Source organism: Macrobrachium rosenbergii, chromosome 18 (assembly GCF_040412425.1).
Source record: "Macrobrachium rosenbergii isolate ZJJX-2024 chromosome 18, ASM4041242v1, whole genome shotgun sequence".
In the NCBI taxonomy this organism is placed as follows: Eukaryota; Metazoa; Arthropoda; class Malacostraca; order Decapoda; family Palaemonidae; genus Macrobrachium; species Macrobrachium rosenbergii.
The window spans coordinates 11116734-11129233 of NC_089758.1; the positions used below are offsets into that span (position 1 = coordinate 11116734).

Below are 12500 nucleotides of genomic sequence, written 5' to 3' on the forward strand. Positions count from 1 at the left end.
AAGCTACTAATCCATAGGTGTTAATCTGCAGTCATAAAAATATGTCTTCATGGCAGGGTCATCCCGAAGCATCACCTTGCAGATTGAATTCTTATGATAAAACGGTTCGCTGGATAAAACATACTCCCTGCTGTCCAGCTTTTCTTCATGAAAGACTTTCCATTATGCAGGATTAGGTTACCGCTGTACCTCTCTCATTGCATTTGTGTTTTTCTAAGCCCGAGTTAGACACAGGATGGAGTTATGAAGAATTCTTTCGATGCCAAAGAGGTATTAATTATTACTTGAAGCTACTGTGTAAATATAAAGGACTCTTATTTACCTCTATATATATTATATGGTCTTCCTCTGGAGCAGAATTTCCCCAGTGCAACTTGCTGAGCAAGGTGGAGTCCACAAAAGTACTTTCTAGTAGACTGTCATGAAAACTGCGCTCTTGTAGTTCCTAGTTCCAGAGACATTCCTGCGTTTTTATTAGGCATTTTGATAATTCTCCGTTTACTTACTGTTGTTTGATATCTATATGTACTCGTACAAGTTGTGTAGTGGTACAGGTTTCTTTCCATCATTTTTTATTAAGTAAAAGGAAACATTAGGGAGTAAAAGACACACCAGATTTCACTGACTTTTATTGATATTGCTAGATTAATGAAAATTGGTATTTGTTAGCAGTTACTCAAAAATTTTACTTTTTTTTTAATCAACTGCAAAAGTGTGCATAGTCAATTATTCTGCATCTGTTGCATGTCATTTACGAGGACACGTTAAAAAATACTTGAATCGTCCTGTTAGGTTATGACCAATCTTTTACATTTAAAATACATATTATTGCTATTTTCCCTTATGACAACACGTGGCTTAAGTTACACATAACTGGCCCTGAAATAAGTTGAGATGACATGCGTATAATAAACACTTCATGCGTTTAAAAATATGAAAATTTTAATCTCGTAACATTAAAATCGAGTACGGCATTTAAAATTGTAAAACGAGATCACTTTACCCCTTGTAGACGTTGTCTAAAGATATGTTCAGATCCTCTCCCTAATAATTCCCATGAGATTAAAGTATTCCCAGAAGGAAAACGTCTATTTAGAAGTTCCGTTTAATAAGCAGAAAAACTCCGCCCAGCCATTCCCTAAATTGCAAACATCCCATCAAAACAAATCACGTGGTCATCCCCCTAGACATCCACTCCAAGAAAACAACCTGGAGCCTAAGGAGCGTGCTTGGGACCTCCCTTCTAAACAACCCACCTGGGTCCTCCCTTTGAAAATTCATCGTTGGTGTCGATGATATTAATCATGGCGTAACGGGTTCCGGACTCGAGGGCGACGCCCTTGTGGCTGTGGAGGGGGCGGTCAGGCTGGATCACGGCCCATCCCGTCCTGTTGTGGGGCACCGCGATCTCCACTTCCTCTCCGAAGTAACGGTTGCCCAGCTTGTACTGGATGCCGCCGCCCTTAGAGAAAGAGAAAGAGAGTGTGTGCATGGAAGTTACATATTTTATCATCTCTGCTAAATTAGAATTTTATGTGAAATGAAGTTAAGTGTAGCCATTTTTATCATAAATTTCCATCTTTTCTTTGTGCAGGGAATGATTTTAACAAACCATATATATACACATATACATACTGTGTATATGTATATATATATATATATATATATATATATATATATATATATATATATATATATATATATATATATATATATATATATATATTAGCTGACCAACCTGGCTCTGCATGGGAAGACTCTGAATGACAGTCTACATGTAGGGGAGGGAAAAAGGAAGGGGAAGGTGTAGGGAAGAGAGAAGGGGGAGGGGGAGGGGTTTGTGTTGATGGTTCGGCTGACAGTTCTACTTTTTTCGTGCGAACGTTCACCTTTAGAACAGTCGTGGGCGAACTGACAGGTATTACTGTAGTGAGTGTCCCTTTTATCCAGTATTGCTGTGCTGTGTGTCCCTTTTATCCTAGTATTACTGTGATGACTGTCCCTTTTATCCAGAAATTACTGAGGTGACTGTCCCTTTCATCCAGTATTACTGTGCTGTGTCCCTTTTATCCTAGTATTGCGGTGATGACTGTCCCTTTTATCCAGAAATTACTGTGGTGACTGTTCCTTTTAACCAGTATTACTGTGCTGTCTGTCCCTTTTATCCTAGTATTACTGTGATGACTGTCCCTTTTATCCAGGTATTACTGTGGTGACCATCCCTTTTATCCAGGTATTTTACTTTGGTGACTGTCCCTTTTATCTAGGTATTAATGTAGTGACTGTTCCTTTTATCCAGGTATTACTGTGCTGTTTGACACCTTTAACCAGGTATTACTGTACTGTATGTCATCTTTAACCAGGTATTACTACGCTTTCTGTCCCTTCTGTACAGGTAATACTATGGTAACTGTCTCTTTTATCCAGGTATTACTATTCTTTCTGTTCCCTTTAACCAGGTATTACTGTGCTGTCTGTCCCCTTTAACCAGGTATTACTGTAGTCTTTGTCCCTTTTATCCAGGTATTGCTATGCTCTGTCCTTATTAACAGTATGTTATTGTGCTGTCTGTCCCCTTTAACCAAGTATTACTGTACTCTGTCCCTTTTATCCAGGTATTAATATGCTCTGTGCCCTTTAACCAAGTATCAGTGTTGTCTGTCCCCTTTAACCAGGTATTACTGTACTGTCTGTCCCTTTTATGCAGGTGTTACTGTGGTGACTGTCCCTTTTATCCAGATATTACTGTGCTGTCTGTCCTTTTATCCATGTATTACTGTGGTGACTGTCCTTTTTATGCAGGCATTACTGTGGTGATTGTCCCTTTTATCCAGGTATTATTGTGGTGACTGTCCATTTTATTCAGGTATTACTGTGGTGACTGTCCCTTTTATCCAGGTATTACCGTGGTGACTGTCCCTTTTATCCATGTATTACTGTGGTGATTGTCCCTTTTATCCAGGTATTATTGTGGTGACTGTCCATTTTATCCAGGTATTACTGTGGTGACTGTTCCTTTTATCCAGGTATTACTGTGGTGATTGTCCCTTTTATCCAGGTATTATTGTGGTGACTGTCCATTTTATCCATATACTACTGTGGTGACTGTCCCTTTTGTTCAGGTATTACTGTGGCGATTGTCCCTTTTATCCAGGTATTACTGTGCTGTCGGCCACCTTTAACCAGGTATACTGTGCTGTCTGTCCCTTTTATCCAGGTACTACTGTGCTGCCTGTCCCTTTTATCCAGGTATTACTGTGCTGTCTGTGCCTTTTATCCAGGTATTACTGTGCAGTCGGCCACCTTTAACCAGGTATTACTGTGTTGTCTGTCACCTTTAACTAAATTTAGATATTATTGTGCTGTCCGTCCCTTTCGTCCAGGTATTACTGTGGTGATTGTCCCTTTTATCCAGGTATCAGTGTGCAGTCGGCCAGCTTTAACCAGCTATTACTGTGCTGTCTGTCCCTTTTATCCAGATATTACTGTGCTGTCTGTCCCTTTTATCCAGATATTACTGTGCTGTCTGTCCCTTTTATCCAAGTTAAGTATAGCTTAGTTTAACCAGACCACTGAGCTGATTAACAGCTCTCCTAGGGCTGGCCAGAAGAATTAGATTTATTTTACGTGGCTAGGAACTAACTGGTTACCTAGCAATGGGACCTACAGCTTATTGTTGAATCCGAACCACATTATAACGAGAAGTGAATTTCTATCACCAGAAATAAATTCCTCTAATTCATCATTGGCCGGTCGGAGAATCAAACGCGGGACCAGCAGAGTACTAGCTGAGAACGATACCCACCCGTCCAATGAGGAACCCTTTTACCCAGATATTACTGTGGTGACTGTCCCTTTTATCCAGACATTACTGTGGTGACTGTCCCTTTTATCCAGACATTACTGTGGTGACTGTCCCTTTTATCCAGATATTACTGTGCTGTTTATCCCTTTTATCCAGGTATACTGTGCTGTCGGCCACCTTTAACCAGGTATTACTTCGCTGTCTGTCACCTTTAACCAGATATTACTGTACTATCTGTACCTTTTATTCATATATTACTGTGGTGACTGAAAAGCATTTTCAATGACATATTTATATGGTCTCGAGTACATGAAATTAGGTATGCTAAACCCGTAGAGTTTATTTACTACATAAGTTATAAAGGTAAGGGGGTTGGGGGTAGGGGAAGGGGTACGGGTTTGAAGCCTACCCTATTATCTGAATGGGGTCAAGAGATGGCCACGTGCCAAATTTTGTCTACATCGGTCAAGCAGTTCGGGTTTCTGTACCTCACAAAGTTACAAACATAGAAACATTCACTTTTATATATAAGATAAGATATACATTATATATATATACATATATATACTGTATATATATATATATATATACATTATATATATATATATATATATACATACATACATACATACATACATACATACATACATATTACTATTTCAGTATGACCTTCGTAGTTTGGCACCAGTTTATATAAATTAGTCATGTGACAGAGAAAGACAAAGAAATTATACTGTGTAAAATCTCAACTAAATAACTAATTATTCATGTGACAGAAAGATCAGAAAACGGAAATTATACTATAATCTCAACTAAATAAATTATTATCATGTAACACAGAGAGATTAAGAAAACGAAAATTATATTATAATCTCAGCTGTATAATAGATGTAATTTTCGGAATGGAAAGGAAAAGATATATTTTGATATACATCGGCACTAGCGGATCTTGGGGGGGGGGGCACCTGGGACGTGACCCCATGAACAATAATGACAAAATAATAATATTGAAGATTTTGATAATAAAATGACATAAATGAGAAATATAAAAGTGGGAAAAATAAATCTATTATAGAAATAATGAAATTTTGAGAAAAAATAATAATAACAATAATCTTAATGATAACAGATTCAGTATTTCCTGATAGAACAGGCGATTACTGTTCATTTCATGATTTCTACAAAAATACTGAATGATGTGGTGAAGAAAATATATTATACTATGATACGACAGAAAAAAAATTATATATATATATATATATATATATATATATATATATATATATATATACGTATATATGGAAATATAATATGAAAGTTGGTGCCGCCCCCCCATGAAGTTTTTCTGTGTCCGTTAGTGTCTGCCGGATAAACAGCACTTTTTGTATGATTGGAAAAGCATGTGATTCAGGAGAGACAGTCAGAGGACGCAAATAATACTTAATCTTAGTTCGATAAAGGTTGCTCTCTGTAGAATATTAAGGTGCATTACAATCAGTTGTTATAATCTAAACCTATTTTCAGTTCTCTATTGTGCTTTTGTTTTTTATTCTGATTTCTGTAAAATAAATGAAAACACAAATCTAATATTAAGGATTCATTTTCAGTTTATTTTCCAAGAGAGCAAAAGAACTTACTGACTCCTCTCATTTAACATTCCGACTGATGAAATGCTGAACATGATACCATTACAGTCCTTGCGATAGTGTTTAACACCCACACTTCTCTACTGAAGATTTCTGTAAAACATTAATGGCCCCAAAAGCTACTTTCAGTATGAACAGGTCATAGGTCTCTAACCATCGTGTCATCTTAGAGGTCTTCATGAGTGAGGAGTTGAGGTGTCCATTATGAAGTCTCTCGTAATTCAAAACTTCGGCCGAAATTAAAATCATATACAATATCCATGGAATTTAAACCGTAACTCCACTCTCTGGCAAAGTCCTTACATATCAAGATCTATGTTAGACATGCTGGTGGGCAGTGAGATCATGCACGGCAAAGTAGGGTGAAAGATAAGCTGATGAACAGACAGATGGGTAATCTCCTTCTTACATATCTGTATATACATGGTTTTTATCTTTTTAACAATTCTGACTGCAATACACATGTGTATGTGTGTGTGTTATGCAACTTTGTATGTTATATATATATATATATATATATATATATATATATATATATATATATATATATATATATATATATATATATATATATATATATGTATATGTATATGTATAACTGAATCACGAAAATATGGAACGTGATGAATATATAAATAAAGATAAAATCCACGAAGGAAACGGAAACACTGAAGTGCTGCGATGCCTTTCGACACTAGTCTGCTAAGTAAAGGACTAGTGTCGAAAGGCATCGCAGCACTCCAGTGTTTCCGTTTCCTTCGTGGATTTTATCTTTATTTGTATATGTATATATGTATGTATGTATACACACAGGTGTGTGTATGCAATTTTGTTAGTGTGATATTATATATATAGATATAAACTTTAACGACAGCTTTGATTAGTAATACACACGGATGTACGCCATATACGGCAAACCTTAAGTGCATTAAGTGGCTAAGAAGGCCATTTAGTTTCAATAAAATAATCAAAATATGATGATGGGTGAAGATGCGCTGCTCGAAATTTGGGACTGCTAATTACAGTACTTCAGGTCTTTTATGCGAAGTAGTGTACGGTATGCACCATGACAGTGTAATCATGTATGATATATATACAGTATACTGTATATATATATATATATATATATATATATATATATATATATATATATATATATATATATATATATATATATATATATATATATATATATATATATCACTGTCACATTTTGATCTTCTCATTAAAACACTGAATGACCTTCTTGGTCACTGTACATGGGCTTTGGTACATCCATGTGTACTACTAATTAAAGTTAAGGTTTAACTAATGAACATATCTAGGCATACTAGCAGCTGTTTCACGCCCTCTGTCTCAAACAAACTGGTTTTGCAAGAACTGAAAACCGCTGTTACGAGAAAAAAAAAACTTTTTAGAACTGCTTACGATACACCGCGCATTGAACATTGTAAGCAGCATCCCTCTACAGGGAGTTCGTCAAATGGACATTCCTGTATCTTGCCTCGTTTTTCTTCACGGCATCAAATTTCTCTTCCTGCTTAAAGTGAGCTCTGTTAATCAGACTGCTTATTCAAGAAAGAGAATATATAATGAGTACATTTTCTCTTCCAGCTACACTTTCTCTTCAAGAATGTTGTTTAACAATTCATGCAATCCGGATTCTAATTCAGTTGTCATACTCATTCGATTTCCATTAGCTTCACAGCTGGAGGACATCGATAATGTCTAGGCACCGAAGCTTAAGTTCTGATTTTTCTTTACTCACATCTACATCCAACACCTAATACAGACACCGTTTCCACCTGCTAAAACTGTGATGGTATTCATACTCTCTCTCTCTCTCTCTCTCTCTCTCTCTCATTATTTGTATATTTTCGAACCCCTGTTTCATCGTATAACTTTTCTGTTAGTACTGATCTGAATGTAGATTCTGCGTACTTCTTAGATCTCCGGGGATAAAAAAAAAAGCATGCCAATACAGACTGATAATCACTTGCTTCCTACAGCACTTATGTACAGAATGTATTCTGCAACTGTCATTACTACTGATTTATGTACACTGACGTCACAACTATACAACTGTCATTTCAGGCAGTCTACCAGAAGCATACGTACTACCGAGTCAGGCCTGCTTAAAATATAGACTAGGAACTATGGGCTCCTCTTCAAAAATGTCAGCAAGTCAAGTAATGAATGGAACTGAATTTTCCTGAAATTTATCAGAATCATGAATGACACAACCATTACTTGTATGGCTTTTATGGGAGCTTCCTAATTCCAGAATTCCAGATCCTACTACTGCCACCCCTGGCATTTTCTTGCTCTTCCTAATTCCAGAATTCCAGATCCTATGCCTGCCACCCCTTGCGTTTCCTCACTTCCTAATTCCAGAATTCCAGATCGTGTACTTGAACTTTTACTAGTAATGTTAATACAACCCAATTCAAAGGGATTTGAGAATCTAGTACTGCTCAGAACATTCGCATATCAATTATTAATAAAAAAAAAAAATACCTACAATGTAGCCTTATCTAGTGATATTTGTAATGTTTGACAACGCGAAAGCTTTGAGAGTTTACTACAATTATTACGAAACTAGAAATAACGCAAGTGTTGCGTGTTTGAAGTGACTTAAAATTTGTTTATTATTAATTAATGTCATCTTTTCCTCTCAATAATCACATTTCATACTGAGCTTCTCGAGATAAAACTTATTCTTACATAAAATGTTGTTTTTCATCAATAATCCTGTTAACCTGGGTTGGGGTAACTCCATAAAAAACAATATGACATACTACAAGGCTCATCCGTTATGATTGATGCATAAGTCTTCCTTTCCTCCTTTCTCTAAATACTTGTTATTACAAACACATTTTACCAAACTGTCCTTTCCCATAGTCTCACAGAGGTTTTGCTACTGAACTCGACTGAATCTTGTCACACAGAAAATCATATGAAGCTCTCTTAAATACCGCAATGTTTATACTCTGTGTCAGTAATCTGTACATATCAATATAACGAAACTTACATAAACAGCATATTTTGTACATATTTATGCAAACATAATATAGAGTGTAAATAATTATAAGCTTTCAAGCCAAAAAGTTTTATCATTCCTGGCTTCCAGATTTGAAACACCTTTAAAAATTTATACTAATACTAAGTGTCACCTCAGCCAGGTGAAAGAATAGCACAGAAACACCTCCAAATCACTAGGAAGAACAGATACCCCGACAGGTCATCAAATGAGCAAAACTAGCAATCATTTTCGCTTACCGTGAAACCATCGTTGAGTGCTATGTTGAGTGTGTACGAGGCACCGTCGAGATGGTATTTGAAAGTGCCATATTGGGCCGCACTGGCGTACTTCAGGACGAAGATCAAAGATGCTTCCGCCATTCCCTTAAAGTTTCCATATAAGGCTGACAGCAGTTCCTGAAGGAATGATAAAACAATTTTCTTCTGTGAATAGAATGAATAAAAAAAAAAAGTCCACATCTTGCTAAACTGGCTTTTCAAAAGTCATAATTCAAGGAGAGACTTGACTTCAATATTAAAGAATATCGAGATGTATCTGTCATTTGTAGCCGTATTTTTCTCACAAAATAAGAAAATTGATAAATTCGCTTTTAAAACCGAACGAGTATAACGCCAATAGTCTTCAAAATGTTTTCAGTTTTAGCACTATCTGAATTCAATAACGAGCCTTCACAAAGTCAGGATGTGATTCACTTAAAAACTAATACAGTATTTAAATCCTTGGTAGAATGGTGTTTCCTTTTCGTATTATTTTCAACGAAAACGGGTACGTATATATTTGGACGAAGTCTTTGGCAGTAATAAAATAAAATCACTATAAAGACACTAACAGAGTTCCATTTTCTTAAAATCCTTTTAAAGCGTTGGTGTATTGCGTCAGTGTTTTTTCTCGCAGAATTAAATCACACTTTAGTGCATAAATTTAAAACCTGAGTACTTTCATTTTTAAAAATTCACGTAGGGGCCAAGTGAAATAGCGCTGCCGTGCCAACGCTGCAAGGTGAAAAACATATTTTCGAAATTCCCTCTTCAACTAGACCAACGCAGACAATTTCCATTTCATAATGGGACACAGCCAAAGGCCATGCATAATAGAGCTCACACCCTTTTCCACATTTAGTAATGAAAGTCATATTAAAGCGCCTGTACAGTGACATATGGCATCTACGCCTAGTTAAAGGGGTGTGGCCTGAGGGTTCTGATATGGGTAATGACCGCCTTCCCCGGGATGAACTGAAATGACACTTTGCATTTCGTTTCTGCAACTGATTTTTGTAACGTGGAAATTTGGTGCATGCAAGTACAACAATAATTATATTTTCCTGCTACTAAAAGCTTTTATATAATTTAATTAGTTATGAAAAGACTGCCCAAAAATAGCACGCGCATACATTTAACCCTATATATATAGATATTTATATAATTTATAATATATATACATGTATGTATGTTTATATATACATACGCGTATTATGTATATGTATGTATATAAATATATATATATATATATATATATATATATATATATATATATATATATATATATATATATATATATATATCAGGCATGGCTGAATATAACAGGCTACCTCGTTAAAAACTCTTTTAAGAACATTTAGGAATTTGTGAATTCGTCCTTCTTACCCTGGAAAAAAGTGAGAAAACGATGAACATTACCTTATGAACGCTATTGAGAACGATGTGATAATCATCAGCATATCCAATCTCCTCAAAGTTGATATTTCTGCTGGAATAATGATGTGCTGCCTCCTCTCTATCATCCTGTTGGAAAAGAAATGATATATATATATGTGTGTATATATATATATATATATATATATATATATATATATATATGTGTGTGTGTGTATATATATATATATATATATATATATATATATATATATATATATATATATATATATATATATATATATATATGTGTGTGTGTGTGTGTGTGTGTGTGTGTGTGTGTATGTGTGTGTGTATGTGGCTAATACAAATAGCCATTTAATGACAAATTTCATACACACACCTTAGAAAATATTTATCTTTCCTTAGAATGACATCTATTTAGAGACATTTCAAAGAGGGAATTAATAGACTTTGGATATGCATAAAAATACACTGTCAACTGAAGAACTAGCCAAACTCTTAAAGTAACCAAATTATCCTCCGAAGTACATAAAGCATTTTCCTAGAAACAGCAAGCGTGTCATGACAGATTCCTGTCAAGTGAGAGAAATGAAACCCTTTTAACTATAGTTTGAAAATAAAATGAAACTGAAGTGAGCTAGGACTAGACTTTCTTGTCATCTCAAGAATTTTTTAAGCGACAAAACCGTATAAGTGGGAGGGTAAGGCCTTTACGCTGCTCCAGAAAATCTAACCACAGGGTCAGAGCAGTAGCATTCTCATTTTCAGTATGATACTGTATTCTCTCCCTCTCTATCTCCACTGTACGCAGCACTTACGGTACTTTGCAGCGTCCCTTCGGCCCCTAGCGGCAACCTCTTTCATTCCGTTCATATTCTCTTTCTTCCATCTTACCTTCCACTCTCTCCTAACAATTGTTTCATTGTGCACCTGCGAGGTTTTCCTCCTGTTACACCTCTAAAACCATTTTACTCACGATTTCCCTTTCAGCGCCGAATGACCTCAAAGGTTCCAGCGCTTGACCTTTAGCCTAAATCTCACATTCAACTTCCAATCTCTCTCTCTCTCTCTCTCTCTCTCTCTCTCTCTCTCTCTCTCTCTCTCTCTCTCTCTCTCTCTCTCTTCGTTGGCAACTATTACAAACACAGAAAATATATCTTGTTGGGTGACTTTATCTCAGGGCAAAAATATGAAAATGACTCGACTCACCACTTCTTTATCGAACCATTTGCCGTGATGCTCCATTTCCTCGATCATTTCTCGACAGTAGCGTTCAGTGAAGAAAGGGAGATAGTAGAGGTAAGGTCCCACCTGGAAAAATCCATGATCAGTGATGATAATAAAGCGTAATTATTAATATTAATTACTATTATTATTATTATACACAATAACAGGAGTAGGAGTAAAAGATTTAGGCCAAAGGCCAAGCGCTGGGACCTATGAGGTCATTCAGCGCCGAAAGGAAAATTTGAGAGTAAAGGTTTTAAAGGTGTAACAGGAGAAAAACCTCGCAGATGCACTATGAAACAACTGATAGGAAAGGGTGGAAAGAAAGATGGAAGATGGAAGAAAGAATAAAATGAAAGGGGTTGCAGCTAGGTACCGAAGGGACACTGCAAAGAACCTAGTAATGCCTACAGTGCACCGCATGAGGTGCACTAATGGCACTACCCCCTACGGGGTATACACAACAATAACGGGAAGCTATGCACAAATATCTGAATAAAATGCAAGGTGATTAAAAAACACTTGATTAAAGCCAGGAGAAAGGAAACAAAACTGGCAGTAACAGGAATAATAAACATCATCATGATGACACCATTCACCATGAAGGCAAATTACCTAACATGAAGCTAAAACAATATCAGTAGTTTCTTGAAGGCTGACTCAATAACATCGTGGGAAAACCAATCGCTAAAATTTTCCTGGGACAAATGTCTTGGTGAAAATGCTATGATCAAGATCAAATGCAGTAAGGGATTAAAAATGAGTGCCAGACTTTCATTAAAGCTTTCAGAAAACGACTCCCACGATATGTTTATCCCTTGTACATCAAGAAGCATTTGACATCAGCAGGTACTAATTTGAATGGTTGGAGGCACTCGTATCATTACTGGGTTGAAAATGTCATTAAATCATTTCGTCTATTAGGGAACTTTCGTTACATAGTCCGTTGATTTAACATCAAAGATCAGTTCTTAGAAGAAGAACGCACGATGAATCATAAGTGTATTTTATCCTTTAGAAATGTGTAGCGTATGTTCCTTCAATAGGATGTGTACTACTTCTTTTGAAAGAGCCGTTTTTACGTTCTCAGAACAGGTAAGTCACCTACGACGATTATTTAGATG

The 12500-nt window shown here is 36.1% G+C and overlaps 2 protein-coding genes across 3 annotated transcripts in view; one reads left to right on the plus strand and one right to left on the minus strand.

The window, feature by feature from the left end:
- LOC136848104 (uncharacterized) overlaps positions 1-12500 on the plus strand; it is an 82533-nt gene that overhangs the window by 15281 nt on the left and 54752 nt on the right. The window lies entirely within an intron of this gene.
- LOC136848101 (multifunctional procollagen lysine hydroxylase and glycosyltransferase LH3-like) overlaps positions 613-12500 on the minus strand; it is a 126057-nt gene continuing 114169 nt past the window's right edge. For both annotated transcript variants that reach the window (XM_067120310.1, XM_067120309.1), the window contains exons 13-16: positions 11359-11460; positions 10171-10275; positions 8731-8889; positions 613-1462 (exon numbers count right to left, since the gene is read on the minus strand). In XM_067120310.1, coding sequence (XP_066976411.1) covers positions 1244-1462; positions 8731-8889; positions 10171-10275; positions 11359-11460 — 585 coding nt within the window. In that variant the 3' untranslated portion in view covers positions 613-1243. The remainder of the gene's footprint in view (positions 1463-8730; positions 8890-10170; positions 10276-11358; positions 11461-12500) is intronic.